This window comes from Girardinichthys multiradiatus, chromosome 14, assembly GCF_021462225.1.
Source record: "Girardinichthys multiradiatus isolate DD_20200921_A chromosome 14, DD_fGirMul_XY1, whole genome shotgun sequence".
In the NCBI taxonomy this organism is placed as follows: Eukaryota; Metazoa; Chordata; class Actinopteri; order Cyprinodontiformes; family Goodeidae; genus Girardinichthys; species Girardinichthys multiradiatus.
In genome coordinates, this window is record NC_061807.1 from 26,953,499 (window position 1) to 26,972,527 (window position 19,029).

Genomic DNA, 19,029 nt, shown 5'->3' on the forward strand with positions numbered 1-19,029 from the left:
TGTTGCTGCCCTGATTTAAGCTTCTATAAACAGGGAAGTATTAGCAGAAGGCATGCTCCGGCATGCTTGTCTCTCTCTCCTTCTGTCTGCTAAGGGTTGGTTGCTCTGCACACCTCCTCTGTGTCTGTAGGACAATGCTGTGGGATCAAACAACACTCCGCCTTAGTTTATGCAAGCCTCCAAAAGTAAACAACCCTGATGCTGTGTCTGTACGACCAGAAAATAGCCGTGCCTTGGTTTCATTATTGCATTACTGTGCTTGCGTTTCTCTGTGCAGAGGCAGAGTTGGCTGCTTTGTAAAGCCGCAGCTTCCTCTTTAAGAAGCCAGTGACATCTGAACTCCTCGGAACGTTGTTTGACTTCCCACTTTGATCTCATTCCAAGTCAGCTGGGGAGCAGGTTAGTCATCCCTTCCTGCAGATGACTAGAGATGTTTACTAACATTTGAACATGTCTCGGGATTTCTTCACACTGGTATCCATGACAGGAGGAACACAAGCTGAAAGTAAGAAGAGCACATATATACCACAGATTTGTGTAATGTTTCTGATTGTGATGCAGCTTCCACCAATACTGCTGCTTTTATGCTTGCATTCAAACATCAAGTTGAAGGTCTGACATAAAACAGCTCAGGAAATGCCAGGTTTTTTGTTGCACTGCAACAAAAAAAACAGTCTAACATCAGGTGTGACCGTGCATTCTGGGAGCTGACTGAGTGGTTGAACTTTAGCTTTCTCATCTACAGCAAGACATCTGACTCACGCAGCTGTTTTCTGGAAGCGCTAAGCCCAATTTGCTGGTCAGTTTAGGCCACACTTCAGACCTGAATCATAACATCAGATGGGGTCTTGTTTTACGTGCAAATGTCAAGAACGAGACAATAAAAATCTTGCCTTAAACGTTGTCCCTTCAGATGCTAGACATCCATGAAGATTTTCTTTGTAGCTACTTCAGTTTAGCTGGTTATTGTCCCGATTCAGCCCATCAACATTTGTTTTAAAGGTATATGCAAATATAGTGCAGCTTTATTTTAAAGAGAAAAAGCTGTCAAACAACATTGCAACTTTAAACATCAACAGACGTCTTTTTGTGAACGTCTTCTCACATCTCACAAGTTAAAGATGTCTTTTCTGTGTTTTATTGCTCAGGCTTTCATGTCTGTTTGTTAATACAATTTTTATGTTTTTTGTCAAAGCAATGATTACAAGTATTTCCAAATAAATGTAATTTTCTTTTAGCATTTTTACCTATCAAAGAGGTGAAATAAACAGAAGGCAATTGTAAATTATGCCTCACTGAACAATTTAGTTGCTGGCAATATTTTCTAAAGGTTATTTTCTGTAGCAGCTAGTAATATTTTTACCATCACTTTCCTCGTCCAGCATTGTTAGTCACAGCTTCAGTTGTTTTTAAAACTTTTTAATAATTAATTTAAACTTAAATATTGGCTCGCGTAGGCAAGCAGCTATTTCCCTGTTGCCATTTACTGCTTTATGAGAATCAACACACATGTGCCTTGCCTAAATGGTGTGTTCTCTTGCCATTCCCATTTTTGACAGTGTGTTAGAGAAACAGGGTTCTGTCCAATGTCTTATTTGTATCCTGGGGAAGAAGGAAGCTATTTATTAGTAATTAAAAGTTCCTAGATACAGGAAAGTATTGTTGAAAAAAATGTTTCTATCACATTTATTTTGCAGGATTTTGTGGGGGTGCCAAAATGGTTTATTTTGGAAATAAATATATATTTTTTGTAATATGAGATGTTTTTTGTTCCCAGTGAATTCATGTACTCAAATTAATAGTTAGTTATTAGGTATTATGCCAATGTAATTAAATATACATTTTCTGAGGCTTTTACCATTTTTTTACCGGGATTAGCTAACATAAAATTGATAGAGATATAATTTTGGAGTTTAGGTCTTATTGTGCAAGTGTTTACTTATTTATTGTGCAATTGCTTTAAAAAATGAATACTGACTACCATTAAAAAGGCAGCAGTTTGCATTTAAAACTGCATGCTCCTAATTGATTATTTTGCTTAAAGGCTGAGAAATAATGGTTTTGGTTGAGAGCTTTATAGTATTTATTTATTTATTTGTTTTGCTTTCAGGTTTTAAAATAACACGAGTCGGATAATTTAAAATAAATCTTGAAAGTATCTTTAAAATGAAAGAGAAATAAACCGATGGATGTTGAACAGTCTTACAGCTAAATCTGTAGTTAGTTTGTCACACTTTACCTCATGGATACCATCTGCTCCAGCTATCTGTCTGCCTCAGTCCCTGCTCTGCTCCTTCAGTAATCACAGAAATCCACCACAGATGTTGCAATGAAAAGTATTACAGAGAGGCTCAGTTTGGTAAACTTTAAACTCAGAGTCCTGTTAGGCTGTAATTTATCCAGCCATCGTAATCTAAATAATTCTACTTGATGAGAAGGTGTGAAAGGTGAAAATAAACCAACTCACTAAATGACACGGCTCAGGCTGAGTACCACCTACTACAGCTCACTGCGCTGTAGAGACAAAACCGGTGTCTGTGTCATTGCATGAAAAATTTATAAAACTGCAGATTACTTAATACTTGGGTAATTTAAGTAGTCTGTAATGAAAAAAATACAATATTTTTGAATTTTATCCACCTATACATGCTGGGACTTGGGGTAGCTGGTGTCTATCTCCAGGGGTCATTGGGTTGCCAGTCTATCACAGGACGAATATGTTTTTTATTTTTGGTCCTTGGATAAGCATCTTCCTCATTTATGAGCTAGTAAACCTAGTCCAGTCTGAAAAGTTATTTTAAGTGCTTAATGGAACTGGTAATGTTTGTGTGCCTCTGTAAGAAGTTGTGCTGGTCCATTAAAACCAACCCGCACTGATTTAATGCCGGTTTTTTTTTGCTCAAAGGGAATACCTCAAATAAACCTTAATGAGATAAATGCTCAGAATTTGCACCAAGATGACTTCCTTAGTTGTTACATATTTGCATATTCAGTCGTCTCGCTTTTTATCGCAGCGTGAAAAGCTGTGATCACATTCGGCCGCACAGCCATGAATAGGCATAGATGGACGACGGGGGTGTCTCTGAATAAGAAGCTTGCGACCGGCTGCGGCCACAGAACAATGCTGGAACACATGCGTGGACTGAGCGCCTGCCTTGGTCTAACACACACACACCACACACACATTGTTTTTGCCAACGGGCAGTTTGTGTCTCACACAGAAGACCTATCTTTGCTTTGTCTTTCCATTATTTCACATCTAGTTTTCATGTTTTCTCTCTCTCACACACACACACACCCTGGAAATGCTTTGAAGATGTGCAGGAGTGCTTGAGAGAGGATGGAAGTAGTGGGGGGAGTCGAAGAGAGGAAAAAAAGTTTGTCCAACTCCATGAGCCAGAGAGGTCACAGGAACAACACCCAGTCCCTGAGCGGTTCCCATGGAGACAAGTGTGGCAGCCTACAAAGAGGCTAGGATAGAGTGATGAAAGAGAGGGAGAGAGGGAAAGGCCACGGAGGGGAGGGGGGTAGAGGAGGAGCAGGGCGGGTTGTTGGCGTCATAGTTCACTTGGTGTGTACTTGAGTGAGAGTTGCTGCTGGAGGAAGGGGAGGGGGTGTCTCCACTTGGACGGACAGTGGGAAGTATGATGGTGCCGTAGCAAAACAGGACTTTTTATGAACTTTTATGGCCTCTTCATGCGGCTGAGACAAAATCTAATGCCCCAGAGTGGTCCATAGCGGACAGAGGAAGAACATTTAAATTTCTACCGACCGCAACATGGATTTTTACAGATTAATTCCAAATGACACCTGGTTAAACAAGCCCGGACGGTGTTTGAGTGGCGGTGTTAAATTTGTGCCACAAAGCATAATGGTATCTCGTTCCCAGTAGTTCCGGTCTAGCCCCAGGTAGCTCTAAAAGCAGTTAATTGGCCAGCTTTGTCTCTGGCAACACTTGAACCCTTTTAGCTGAGAGCATGGACTGTCAATGAGTGCCCCAGTTTCTGTTCATGTCAGTCCAACTTTTCCCCACCTCTCTTTTAAACAGGCATTCCACTGATTTTACACTTGAAAACTGGCTGCCCTGGATACTGCTACTAATGCTTTGATGGAGATGTTAAATATGTTGTGGGGGGAGGCTTCAAAAGTCTTAGAAAACATAAAGTTCTGGTCACTGTTTTGATGCATGTTAGCAAAAACGCACGAGTGTTGAGGAAAGACACGAGCCTGGAGCCCGTTTGACCTAGTTTTGCAACCTGAGCTAATTTCTTCCCTGATGGACTGAATTTATTTTAAACTTTTTTCACTGTAACCTGCCAGTTGCCAGGACGCCCTGTGGTTTTTCTTTATCTAACATACTGTGTTAGACAAACACATACAAATATACCAGATAACCACCTTGCAAAAATACCTGGTTAACTTTTTCGCATGTGGTCACATTAGAGCAACAAATTTCAATGTATTTTATTAGGAGTTTTTTGTGATAAATCAGAACAAAGGTGTGTGTAACTGTAAAGTAGAAGAAAATTATGTGCATTTTTCAAAACCTTTTACAAATAAAAATCTCAAGTGTATTGTGCATTTGTATTCAGCCCCCTGTATTTTGATACCCCTAATTACAGTCTAGAGCAACCAATCCCGCACATAAATCACTTTATTAGTAACTAGAGTCCACCTGTGTGTAATTTCATCTCAGCATATTCCGTCGGATATGCGAGGTCATCAGAGGTTTGTTAGAGAACATTAGAGAACAAACAGCACCATGAAGACCAAAGAACATAGCAGGCAGGTCAGGGAGAAAGCTGTAGAGAACTTTAAAGCGGGGTTAGGTTATAAAATTAAATCCCAATATTACAACATCTCACAGAGTCCTTCCATATCTGAAAATGAAGAGTATGGCACAACTCCAGATCTATTAAGACATGGTCATTTAGCTAAACGTACAAGCCCAGCAATGACAGTAATAATTAGAGAAGTAGCCAGAATGCCCATGGTGACTTTGGAGGAGCTGCAGAGTCCAATTGAGTACAGTGATGGTCATTAAACCTGATATTGGTACTTTTATCAGTGTGTTCAGGTTCCAGATCCTGCTGGAAAATGAAATAAAATTCAGTCAACTTTCCTGTTCAACAGCTGTGCTGACATTGACCTCGAAATTGCACAGTGGACAAGCATCAGCAGATGACATAGCTCTCCAAATCATCACTGACTGTGTGGACGTCACTCAGGACCTCCAGTAGTTTGGATGCTGTTCCTCTTCCACCTGAGTCTGGGACCAAATAAAATGTGACACTGAACAACCGTCCAGTCCCTTTTCTTTATAGCCCAGATTAAAGCCCTACCCTAACTAAACCTAACCCTTCTGATGTTGTCTCTGCTTCACGATTGCCTTAAGACAGGGAATGTGTTAGTTGTTGCCCATATCATGGGTACATTTGTGTTGTGGCTCTTGAAGCTCTGGCTTCAGCTGCAGACCACACAATGTGAATCTCTCTAAAACTCTTGAGTGGGCTTTGTGTCACAATCCTCTTAAAGATGCATTTAACACTGTTGCTTCTGCAACAGACTTTTTCCTTCCACTCAACTTTTCATTAACTTGCTTGGATACAGCACTGTGAACAGCCAGCTCCTTTAACAATTAGCTTTTGTGACTTACCCTCCTTGTGAGGGTGTAAATGATCTGTCAGCTGAGCAGCAGTGAAGTCAGCAGGCTTCCCTATGCTTATATAGTCCATAATATGGGTAGGCAAACATTTCTGTATTCTGCATTTTATCATTCTTGTGGAATATTTGTATTTTCTGACAAGCTGGGTTTTTAGGATTTAATCAGCTATAAGCTATAATCATCGAAATTAATAGAAATAAACACTTGGAATAATAAATCTATACAATATAACAGTTAATTTTTTTTTTTTTTTTGAATTAGTGAATTAGTGAAATAAATAAACTTTTCAATGATGCTCTATTTCATTCTAATATAATTAAAGTTGATCTGCACATAATTCACGTTTTTTTATTTGTAGTTCATCTGTACTCCCATGAATTTCTGTGGGAGAAAGGGTTTGATTTTCCTCGGTCGGTTACTGAACACTAGAACATCTACCTGAACTGAATGTGTTATTAACTTGCAACGGATGTGCAGCTGTTCCAGCTTTCACATCCTGGTGTGGACTGTGAGCACTGTATCCTATTAGCAGCCTGACAGCTTGACAGCAGAGTTAGTCCCTCCCATTTTCTGACTGACTTGTCATTGGTCGTCCAAAGTTGCTTATTAAAATAGTTTTTCTTTGACACATTGAAAGGTTTTTGCCTGTAAAGTTATTGCAAATGTCTTACCAGGCATTATTTTATGGTATTTGATCCCTCCCAGCAGGGACCTTGAGTTCCAGCATTGATTTTCACCATTCTTTTAGTTACAAGACTATAAAGGTCCCTAAACTTTATTGAAGCGTGGTGCTAGACGGCAGGAGTGGCCCTTTAACACCTCCATTTTCCCTCAACTTTACTTGTTTTGCTCCCTTCTACCATTTGACTGCGGCCAGTTTGTCCTCTCTCCCCTGTCTCACTTTCCTGCTGTCCCTCCAGCTCACTCCTCTCTCACTCCCCTCTCCGTCCTCTCATCCCTCCATCCGTCTGTCCTTGGTGCCCAGGTTTTTTGGAGTTGGCATGGTTCCTGTTTGTTTTCAGCCATTTTGGGGACTTGCAGTGCTCGTAACAAACTGCTTAAATGGCGTCCTCTTGCTTGCCTGCTCTCCCAGTCTGTCTCCCTCTGCCTCTCCCTCTCCCTCCCTCTCCCTATCGCTGGGCTTTGTGTATATAAAGTATCTGTGTGTGTTGGAGAGAGTGAACAACACTTCCAAATAAAAAGAAGATTGGATTCAGGAGGGGGGGGGAGTCAGTTGAGGGTGTTTAGATGTGTGGAGGATTCACTTGCTGGATAATTTAAAAAAGACCAAAACCAGATAGAATTCCTCTTTTTAAGGAGGCAAGAACTGATGTGAGAGAGGAGGAAAAAGACAGAAAGCAAGAAAAGGGGAGTGAAGGAGAGCAAGCAAGTTCGAGTGTGAGAATCGCTCCTGCCCTCTGTCTTCACACACTGCTGCCTGTATGTGTGTGTGCACCGCCTCTCCCTGCACTCTCCCTCTCTCTCAACACACACACACAGTAGCTCACTCACACACACACACGCACTGAGGCAGGCGTGCGCACTCAGAAACCGAGGGGGAGAGAGGGAGTGTAAGGGGAGAGAACACATCGCAGCAGAGATGCAGCAGGAGGTTTTCCGAGGTACGTTCTCTTCTATGCTCGCCTTCCTGAGAGACAGACAGGGAGAATAAGAGGAAGAGAGGCTGAATTTTGTTGTTTTCCTGCTTGTTTTTTTCTGCTTCACTCCGCTGCTGCTGCTGCTGTGCTGGCGGCTCTGATCCGTGCATGAAGAGGAGGAAAAGGTTTTTATTTTACTCTGCGTGTGTCGGGGTGTGAGGGCTGGTGGGTGTGCGTATTTATGCAGTGTGTTTGTGGAAGACTATTTATGAGTGTGTGTGTGTGTGTGTCTATGCTGGGTCTGTCCTTGTGTGTGTGTGTGTGTGTGTGTGCGTGCGTGCGTGCGTGCGTGTGTGTGTGTGTGCCAGTAACAGGCCTCGTCTCCCTCATCCTCCCCTCTGGTTGCTGACGCACCACGCAGTTCTTTTTCAAGAGCGATGACTCGTTTACAGACGCTGATGAAACTTTTCATTTATTGAAGCCCCTGCGTGTTTGTGATTCAGGTGGGAGATGAGGGGTGACATCGGCTGTATACACCAGAAGGGGCGTTAAACATGATGGGAGGTTTGTTTTGGGGCTCTAAATATCGGTCTCCCACATCTGTCTGTAAACTCAACAACATCATATGAAGTGCTTTGGACATTATATGTAAATAATATGAAACATCAGCCGCTCAGCCGACCAGAACTGTCTCTGGGTTCAGTTCTGGGCCGCCCAGTTAGTCCTCCATTTTGACCAGCCTCGTGTTTTCGCTGGTTGGTTTTCTTTCACGTAGAGCAGCAGAGGGCACATTGATGTCCCTGACTCTGCTGCTGCAGCCCCGAGCCTTGCTTCTTTTCCAAAACAACACAGCATCTGCTGCCAGCTACTCCACATTCCAGGTTTCCATGGATGCCAAGTCAAGCCCCAGTGCTCAATGTATGGAAAATGTGATGCACGCTGCCATAGAGCTGGGAGGGTCACAGGTCGCGCAATAGGAAGAGTTGTTTCTCACTGCTTTGAAGTGTCAAAAAAGATGATGTCTGTTTTTTTATTATTAATTCAAGGGTGACACATCAAAAAAATCATCTGTCTTTGAGCTGTTAAAGTGGCTCGGATGCAATGTTCCCCAACTCTAAAAGTTGTTTTTTTCAATACGAGAAACATGAAGGATTTGGACCCATTCAGGAAGCTGCAGCAGCGCTTTGCTTCACTTTCCTACAACAGTAGAAGTTGCAGTTCCTGGTGATCCCTGCAACCCTCAGCTTTGCTAATTTTGGAAACCCGAGATGCACGGAATAGGTTTTCCCTGACCGATACCGTTTTCTCTAAGGTTTGAGCTACCTTTTTGACTGATTCATAGTTTGTTTCTAAGGAATGCAACACCTACATGTTACAAGGTCCTTAATAAAGGTATTAGTTTTGAAGCTAACAGATAATAAAGAAATCACGAGATTATTCACATTCATGCATCAAAGCATACAGTGAAGCCCAGAATTATACGTACACTTTACAGATTTATGTTTAAAGTCATCTTTTAATTTTACCAACATGTTTTCTCTTACTGGAGGTAACATTAACATTTCAGAGTGGCCCAGCCAGAATCCTGACTTGAATCTGATAGCCAATCTGTGGAGGGAGCTGAAGATTAGGGTGATGGCAAGGAGGCCTTCAAACCTCAAACAATATAAGCTCATTAGCCAAGAGAAATCGTCAGAATACCAGTAAAACATGCGAAAAGGTGGTCAGCAAATATAGAAAGGATTTGATTGCTATAATGCCAGTAGAGGTCTTTAATTATTGAGAAGGGTACAAATAATTTGCAACAATCAATTTTTTAATTATAACATTTTTATTTCTAAATTGATACCTCTTTTACATTGCCTTTGAAAGATCCCTGTCTCATTTTCTATCAGAAATAATAAAGATGATTTTGAATCTAAATCTGCCTGGAGTATGAATAATTCTGGGCCTAACCTTTATCTGATTTTTACAAAATAAAAAAAAGTAAATGTTGCTGGTTGTTGCATTTTTATCCGAAATGTTGAAAGTTCTTAGTTCAGATGCTTTTATGAATAACCAAAATAAACCAGATTTTTCAGTTTTTGAAAATTGGCCAAAATCAATTTCCAATTTTCTTTGAGGTCTGACGTGACAAATCCGACTTTGAATGATTCTGATCGTTTTTTTTTTTTTGTCAGGATAAGTACAAATAAAGAAGAAAAAAATGTGTTTCAGGTTTTTTCTTATATAAGTTTTTGAATCCAACAGAGAAGTAAGAAATTGTTATTATTAACTATTAATGCATTGAAGCAGAAGACCCCTACCTTTACATAAACTTTTACAAACTCGAGAAAGTGCATCAAAGGTCATGCAGCAGGTCAATGCATTTATATCCCCAGAATAGTGGCAGTGTTTAGTTAGGACTTTAATTAATAGGAACCGTTTTCCTGTTTACTAATCAAAGCCGATCAAAGGTGAATTGACTCTAATCTCCTGGCGGTTGATTGGTGCATCTCTACTAAAACATTTCTCGGCCACCTTCAGGAGACATTGCATGTGCAAAGATTATGTAGAGGGAACTTGCCTGAAAAAGGTCACCAGTGTTGTGCCACTGCTCACAAGGAGAACGTTTCTTTTTTGCTTTATGTGTCCCAATGCCTCCCATGATTCTGTTACAGCAAGATGAATTATGAGAGTTACACACTGAGCTAAGAGCTAGCAGAGTGTGGTGAGTGCACCTCTTCGTACATGGGCATGTGTGCTGTTACATAGCATGGCATATGAGGTGGGGGCGCAGCCGCTCATGCTGAGGGGGATGTGAAAGACAAGGAAATCATGAGATAGATGTGTTTGAATTTACCCCAGTGAGCCCCCTGACTCGTGCCCCCTCAACCGCTCCATGAGCCACATCAACTTTCCTTCACCTGCTCCCTCCCCTTCGTCCCATCTGGCTGGCTACACAAGCTATATTGGCCGGGGGGTTGTGCAGAGTTCAGTAGCTGTTGTTACTAACAATGCACCCCCCAACCCCCACCCCCATCTCACACACCAACTGCTGCTTCGATGGTTGGGCCCTTCTGGCTGACCCTCAGTAGGGAGAAAGCCCAGCCAGCTCCTCCCTTCTCCATGACGCTCATCACCGGCTGGAACACCGAGGCCCCCCACATGCCACCTTTTTGGCACTCCACTAACAACTTACCACTTAACCAGATGTCACTGTCAGTCCTTTATCAGTAATAACATTTTAGCTTTTTAGAGTCTTACAACAGAGGTAACAGTAAAAACAAGGTGGGAAAGAGAGTTCTGAGTCCTGACCTGCAGCAGTGTTTTCCTGTAGGTTTGGTTCCTTCACTGACTGACGCTTATTTGACATTTCAGGTGTGTTCACAATCTGGTTGTTTTCACACATGATGTCAAGAGAATCAAGGTCAGAGACTGTCTGAGGTTGTGCTTCTTTTCACATGAAGCTCATAGCAGGTGATTGTCTGTGTCAGACATGTTCTCACAACTGGAAACACTCTGTTTGTGTTAGACGAGGGTGTTGCCTGGTTTAGAGGGTTCAGGAGGCAGAGCGTGGTGCCCACATGTTGGCCACTCTAATCTAAAAACAAAAAAACCTAGACATATTAACCAGTAAACTAGTTGGATAAAATTAAATTCATTGTCCAATCATACATTCCTACATACACTTTTGTTAGGTCATTATTTCCTAGATCTTAGCCCGTCTGTTGCTGAGAGGAATGATGGTTTAAACTTACAAGAGACGTAGTTGTATTGCAAAGTGGTGAGAAATAGTAGGTACACCGTAGACAAATAGATACCTTCATAATCATAGCAATACAATCTTTGAGATATAGATGCAAATGTCAGCTATAAGCATCGTGCACCACATTAGAATGTTCTAGATCAGGGGTCAGCAACCTTCTCAATTCGAAGAGCCACTTTTGCTGCCCCCCCCACACACACACAAGATAAAATTTGTCAAGAGCCGCTAAAAAGATTGATTTTTAACTAGGTACTAACAGAAATGTTTTAATTTAAAAGTTAAGCAAATAAACCAATTTTTTGTTCTATTTTCAGATTCTAGAACAAAATAAATTGTCTAACTTTTACAAGCGGAAAAACAACTTTATTTTGTTGAACGAGGCTAGCTGAGTGAGCGCTTTCCACTAATATGGAAAACAAAGAAAGATAGAAAATATAGAAATATAAAGAAGATAGTTTTGGGTCTGTGTGTCTGTGTGTGTGTGTGTGTGTGTGTGTATGTGTGTGTGTGTGTGTGTGTGTGTGTACAAAAGTTATGGTACCAAAGCCATTACAGCATATTTTATTTGTTAAAATTTCGTTTTAGCCAACTTTAGGTTCACAGTGAGGCACCTGACTTCATTCCTCTACTCTGTTTTAGATGGTTTCTACAAAAAAAATTCATATAACTCTAATCGGCTGAAACCTGAAGAGTTGAGGTTAGAGTTTTTCATGGTTGCAGAGAATAGCAAACTGGGCACGTACTGAAACTGATAAAGAGCAACGTTTTACATTTACATTTTTTGTTTCTGCTGATTCATTTTGGATACAGGGTCACCATGCAACTTTTATGTGGATTTTTAGAAGATGTCATGTGATCCATTTCGCACCTGATTAGGGTGCTAAAAATCTGCCAGAACCTGGATGGTCTTTGGAGGGTCTTGAAGAGGTCTTCTGGCGCACATTAGAAGCATAGTGGGTTTCCATTATGAGTGATAAAGTGTGTTAGAGTTCCCTGGTTGTTTTGAGAACTTACAGAACTTCTGTAGGGAGGCCCTGGTTGTTTATTATTTTAGCTGCAGCATAATTCTGGGTCTTGACTGAAGCATAAGGAAGTGTGGCAACAGTAGAACCAGTATATCCATTCAGTGACACCGCTCTTGTGGGTTATACATCAGAGAATTTAGAGCAGGACTGGTCCTGCTGGCCACAAGATTGCAACGTCATCACACCCACAGCACACAGTAAGCTATTGTATTGCTCTGCTATGAAAATTGTGTCTCGTCAATCCTCTTGCTGCTACCAAACGGATCCAATTGGAGAAGTCGCTATGAACAATCAATTTTTTCTAAGCACACGAAGACACTGTTACAATAAGGTCCCTTGCACGCAAAAATTGGTATGCACTCCCTTCTGTAGTAAGCCTGGGAGAAGTGCCCACACCTCCAAATTGCACCCAGGCTCAGCTGTGGTTGCTGCTCAGAGACTGAAGAAAGTTCTAAGTTTTCTGTCTGCAGTTTAAAGGCAAAGTATACCTGTCAGGTTGTCGAAGATAAGGCCCTAATAGTTTTACAACAGTTCATTAGCAACTCACAAACTAACCACAGGATTTAAATCCTCAGGGTGGCAGAGTCAGGATGATCAGTGAAAAACTACACTCTGCTTAATGCCTTCAGTCTGCCCTTACTAAGGTTTCCTCACAGAGCCCGGCCTTGGATTGGCTTATTGTGCAAGATGGTCGGTAGAGCACTGGGCTTTGTACAAAAAGCTTTCAGAAAAACTGCATCTTCTCATGCTGCTGATAAACCGATGAACGTCCTGTTGCCGTTCTGTCCTTGACAGCGAGGCTGAAACTGACACCAAACTGTACGCAATACTTAGAAAATTCACACATTGTTAGAGGATCAAAGACGCATCCTAGTGCAGGCATAACACCCCTGGCAGTAGCACTGTTGTTGGACAGCAGAGAAAGCAGCAGGAAAAATTTATTTGGAGAGTACTAAGAATGTAGCGGTATCCTGATTACTGGCACACTGAAATTAGGTTTTCCATAATTTGCCGGGATCCACCCACATTCAAAGAGTCATGGAGGTCACAGAGGTCATTGGCACTGCATGGAAATCTTAATCCAGTGTGAAGTTGATCTACCTGACTAAGTCTGGCAAAGCTTTATAAACCATGAACTGTTCTGCAAGTCTAGTTCTCAAAGTTTCTTTAAACTTTACAAGCTAATGTCAAAGCTGCCGGCTAATGTGCTAACCTTAAAGAAAGATAGTGGGTTGTATGTCTTTTTGGCTTCATTTAATAATGCTTCCTTTAACAAATAAAAAAGTATTGCCTTTGTTACTGCAGCTAGAGAAGAAAATCTACAAAGATGGTGTGAATCCAGCATTTTTTCCAGCATTTTTTATGAATGAAAGTTGCTTTGAAAGCAGGATTTCTTCTACTCTTAAGATGAACCTTGACATACTTTTCCCCTGCAAGTCTGAACCACTCACTGGATAAAATATTTCCAAACACAGGCAAACTAAAAAAACTGAAAGGGTTGTTTTTTCCCCTAAACGTTTTGACTTGGTACTGGATCCACACATCATTTCATATGTCACTGTTATCCTATTCACTCTTTAAAATCACATTTTCTGCAATCAAACCATTGCATTACTCCTTAAAGTCTAAAAAAAATCACATTGCTTGTGGAAGCTTTGCAGGGTTTCCTTTAACATGAAGGAAGGGGGTGTGGGGAGAGCACGGCTGCTGGATTCTAACATCTATTTGTCTATCAACACAACTACGAGTTTCAGTGAGGAATAAACAGATTGCTCAACGTCTGGTTCAAGGCCTTGAGTTGATGTAGCAGCCAAGCTCCTATGCCGCCCAGCCTTCTGTTATGCAAGAACAGCAATGAGTGAGGACGCTCCTGGTGACAGGCTGTTTAAATGATAGTTTCCACCATGGAATTATAAAGTCTTTGCTTTGAATTAACCCCAAAACTAAAGCAGGATTTGTGACAAAAATTTAGTTTGAAGTAGATTGTACTTGTTTGTTATTTGGTCTGAATCAGATCGAGCTAAAAGTGCGGCTGTGTTCCTTCTGGCTGTCAGCGATGAGTCTCTATCATACTAAACCTGCATGATGTGCTAAGAGTCTTGTTTATAATTTGTCCTGCACACTCTTAGCACCTACTTTTGCTCTGCGGTTCTGCACTACCACAAGCTGAAATAGATGAACTCTTCATAGACCAACCGCCGTGTTTATTTGTGCAGAACATCCTGTTGCAGTGAGGTTTGGAACCACGGTAGCTGTTTTTTTTGCTTTTTGTGTTCCTTTTTTGCAGACATTATACATTGCTTCAGAGTTCTCATGGTCGCATGGTTTGTCATGGCCTCATGGTTTGTCCATGAGGTGAATAGGCGAATTAGTGCACCTCAATGTCTGTGCCTGCTCGTTGTCACAGATGAAGCAGAGGTTGGAAAAATTTGTTTCCAGCATGTTCTATGCTCTGTTCACATTTCTATGTGTACATGCATAAACTCAGGACATCCAAAAGCTCCCTCTCAAAGTGAGACAGCGTGTCGTGCACCCTCTGCCTCTACAGTGGCTATGTGCGTCACAAGAAGATAAAGGGGGAAAAAAGAGGGGGCGTCATACGCATTTTCCTGTCCACGGCACATGCATCAGATGAGATGGAGAAATTTTTAGCATCAGCTCTGTCTCGCAGTGTGTCCGCCTACTTGTAGCAGCCTGGCGCTTGCCATAAGGGATTTCCTGCACGACATCTATTCCACAGCAAATGTGAGTGACAATAAAGGCTTTTATCAAAACAGAGCGACAAAATGTGGCAGCAGGCCTGGACAAACAGGATTGGGCGTCTGTTCTATTTCAGGCACAGATCTTGGAAAGACATGACTCGGTTTAGGCACTTATTATATTAAAAGACATTTTTTTTTTTTTTGTCCCCCTTTGTTGACATCACTTCAGTGTCCAGCAGCAGGTCAAGCTGCATTCAGATTCACTTTTAAGTTTTGAATGTTATTTATAAAAGGGCCTGTCCATGTGGAGCTACTTTGGTTAAGCCTTTGTACTGCGCCTCAAACCCCATTGTTTTTTTTAATATCATTTTTACATTATTAAGCTTTTATGTGATAATACAACACAAAAATACATAATTATAGCATGCAAAGAAGTTATGACATGGTTTTTGTTGCGCTTTTGTTTTCAGCCCCTTTGACTCAGATTCCCTTAAATAAAATTCAGTACAACTAGTTGCCGTTTGAGTTAATAGTAAATAGAGGTGAGCGGTTTGCAATTTAATTAAAATATAAATACAACTGTTCTGTGAATTCTTCAGAGATCCAAAGCAATAAGATATCCTGTAGCAATTTAGGGGACACAGCAAACATGTAAAAGAAGGTGCTCTGATCAGATGAGAACATAGATGAGTGTTTCTGCCTACTTGCAAAATTGTATCTGTAGTAGAAAGCATAACTCTGAACAGTGAAACATGGTGGTGGCAGCATCATGCTTTGGGCAATCTATTCTTCCAGCTGGAACAGGGAACCTGGTCAGAGTTGATGGGAAGTTTAAACTAAATACAAGTCAATAGTGGAAGAAAACCTGTTAGAAGCTCTTGAGACATTGAACTCTTAATCAGGATAGAAATAATCCTTGAATGATCATTAACTTAAAAAAAATTATTAATATGAAAACTAATTTTGATCATATTTAACAGGCTTTCTGAAAAATGTATATCTGAATATTTTCAAGAAGTATCAATAGAAATGTTTAAAGATGCAAATTTAACGTTAAAGTTCTTGAAATATGTTTCCCCTGGTTACAGTTCATCACTGAGTCATGCTTTTATTCTGAAAGCGCGTCCGTAAACGTGAATGCCTCTTAGTATTTCAGCAAACTGCAGTATTCTCTCAGTTAGAGTCAACAGGAGACAGTAAACTATCCCAACTAACACACTATCTACCACCAAATCCACAACACTCCTGACTTCTTCAGCAAAAACATGACAGAAGTTAGCCACTGGTAGCAATTAAAAGGACAGTAAAATATATATATATTGAAAAATAATACATTTTTGAGGAAGAAAACCTGTTTTAAATATATTTAGGTAATAAATATGAAAGAAATAAAAGGATTTGGAAAAGTAAAACTGCAAAATCTCTCGCAAAACCTTTTATCAAAACACAAAGAAAAAATAGAATGTTCAAGAAAAAAGTATGATTGAAAATTAGTGGTTTAAAAAAAAAAAACTTGAGTTAAAGATTAAAATACAAATACATATTTGTACCTGATTGATCAATTTTTGAATAAATCTCTTCTTTTTATTATTTTGTTGCATTTAATGGCACACTAATTTATATGTCTAGCTACGTTTTGGCCGTGTAAATATTTTATTAAGTCATTAATGTGTTTCTGAATGTATTCTTAATTATGGCAGGATTGGTCCCCTGTATTCGAAGTCCAGAGCTAAATAAATTAAGAATCTTTGCCAAGACTTGAAAGTTGCTGTTCACAGAGGCCCTTCATCCAATCTGACTGAACTCAAGCAGTTTTGCAAATAAGAATAGGGAAGGCTTTCAGTGTCTAGATGTACTCAGCTGGTAGAGACACTCCCCCAAATACTTGCAGTCGTAACGCCGGCAAAAGGTGGGTTCACAATTTGTTGACTCAGCAGGCTGAACATAATTCACACTCCTTTTCAGATTTAATAGAGGAGTGGCAAGATTTTTATTTGAGAAAACGTTTAGTTTTTAATCATGTATTATCTTACTTCCACTTCACAGTGATGCTCTACTTTGTGTTAGTCTATCACAGGGGTGTCCAAAGTGCGGCCCTGGGGGCCATTGCGGCTCCTGGACAGATTTTGTGCAGCCCCCAACTGCAATTCAAGAAAAATACAAATTTGATGCAGATTGACCCATTAAAATTTTTTGCATTCTCTTTTGTTTCATACTAAATAGGACCACATCTATCCAGTGACTTCTTAACAGTAGATTTAGGTGCACTCAAATCTACGTTTCATTTATTTATTGAACTGAAATACAGCACGCGTTTTCAAAGAAAGTGTGACCTAAATTGTGTTGCTGAGAGTAGTTTCTTTAATCTTTTTCAATCAACCCTAAAATAATTGGTAAACTAGATGCCTTTCTTTTTAATAAGGCAAATTATTTTTTAAGTGGTGGATCTACAAGGATTATAACACATTCCTTTGGAACAAAAAATTTGCTACTTTATTTCTTTAATTCAAAAATTGAAAGCTTAGTTTATTCTTAAATTCTAATAAATTGTTGGGCAATTTAGTTTTTGAAAAAATTCTATTTTTGAGGCCCACAAATACGTTTGACTCAATGATTTTGGCCTGTATGACAAAATATTTGGACAACACTTGTCTATCAGATAAAATTGCAACACAAGACACTGACGTTTGTGGCTGTAATGACAGAAAATGTGATAAACAGTTTAAGGCATATGAATACTTTTGAAAGTCACTGTATGTAAGAGTGTATGTACAAAGCATGTATGTGCAGCTCAGGTCAGTGTTTGCCTGGGCTCCTGTGTGTCTGAGGGTGTGTGCTGAGTCTGAGTGTTCCTGTTTCAATGGCCCCGGTCTCCTGTTCTCTCTCACCCACACACTCCTTCTTTCTGTCACCATTGCACTCTCCCTCATCCTCACCCTGTCTCTCCCCACAGTTCTCTGCTCGCTCTCTGTCTCTCTCTCCCCTCTCTCCTCTGCAATAACAGTGCTGACCTAGTTTCTGCCTGTTCAGGGCTGCCTGTGGAATTTTACAGCGGCCTGCCTTCCTGGCAGATTGGCTGCTTCAAAATGAAGGCTCAAAAGCATGACTGTGGATTTTTATTCTAGTCGCATCATAATAGGCCTTATATTGTCTGTTTTCTCCCCGATCCGCTCACCCCAAAGTATGCCCGCTTTTCAGATAACAATCGCAGCCTGTATGTGTGTCTGTAGCTTCTTTTGGAAAACTGTAGCAAATCTGTTGTCTGTTTAAAGTCGCATTTGGATAAGAAAAGAGATGATGGCAGACTGGTGTGAATTTAGATTGGTACCAGCCACTAAGCGTCTTTTCTTTCGCCTCTTCCCTTCTGTCCTTCTCTCCACCTTCACAAATAAATTTTTAGAATCGTGCCTAGCACAATTAAGCCTCTGCTAACAAGACATGTGTTTCGACAAACAGGGAGCAGAGCTATTTTTATGACTGTTAATGTCCCAGATCTATGTCAGCACACTATTCTGGGGGAATCTTGATTAAATCTAACCTTCTTCCAATTGGGCACGGGGAATGTTGTGTCACAGCCCGAGAAAGATGCATCTCTGGAATGCGTTTCTGAAAGCTTGGCTTTGGCACGCTGAAATCTAAACCAGCACTGCCGCACATTCATTCCTTCCCCCTACCCTCTGCCTCTTTTCACTCACCAATCCTGGCCGAGCATTCGGAGTTCAGTATTCATGGATCATTATGTTTGTCTTCCCAAAAAAAGGCTTCATCAGGGTCAGGACTGTTTGTGCAAATTTCTTGGCTTTGGTCTTTGCAGGTTTCCAATGTAGTCTTAAAATGTCTGGAGTAAAAAGTATGGAATTTGATTTTAACATTTTTCAAGTTTGAGCAAGTATGGAAATGAAAATATACGAGTTTGAAAAAAATGTTTCAGTTTCCAGACATTGTTGGTAAATACTGCATTGATATTAGCTGTGATGAATCCACACTCCTCTCTTTCTCATCTATGTTTCCAACACCCTCTGTGACCTTTAGCATATTGGCCAATGTAATCTGTGTCAGGTGTGGGTATCTACTACAGTGAAACTCCATCCAACATGCTGAATATTATATTGCCATCCAAAATGTATGCTTCTGCAAGATATTAAAATTGTCCACATTGATATTGCGACATATTGGGTAACGCTAACGGTCATCCAGATATCCAAAACAACATCCAATCAAAAGTTTTGCATATGACAAATGTCTGCATTTAGTGTGAAAAAGCTAATGGTTTTGTTTTTAAATGTTCACA

General features: G+C 40.5%; 1 protein-coding gene across 4 annotated transcripts in view; it reads left to right on the plus strand.

Annotated features, from left to right (window-relative positions):
- Window positions 1-279: 279 nt before the first annotated feature.
- Window positions 280-19,029, plus strand: part of zbtb4 (zinc finger and BTB domain containing 4) — a 28,740-nt gene continuing 9,990 nt past the window's right edge. Inside the window, exon 1 of one of the 4 annotated variants that reach the window (XM_047385423.1) lies at window positions 280-399. Coding sequence is in view for 1 of the 4 variants with exons in the window: in XM_047385421.1 (XP_047241377.1) it covers window positions 7,432-7,448 (17 nt within the window). In the remaining 3 variants the exon portion in view is untranslated. The other 3 variants (XM_047385424.1, XM_047385422.1, XM_047385421.1) reach the window with 3 other exon arrangements.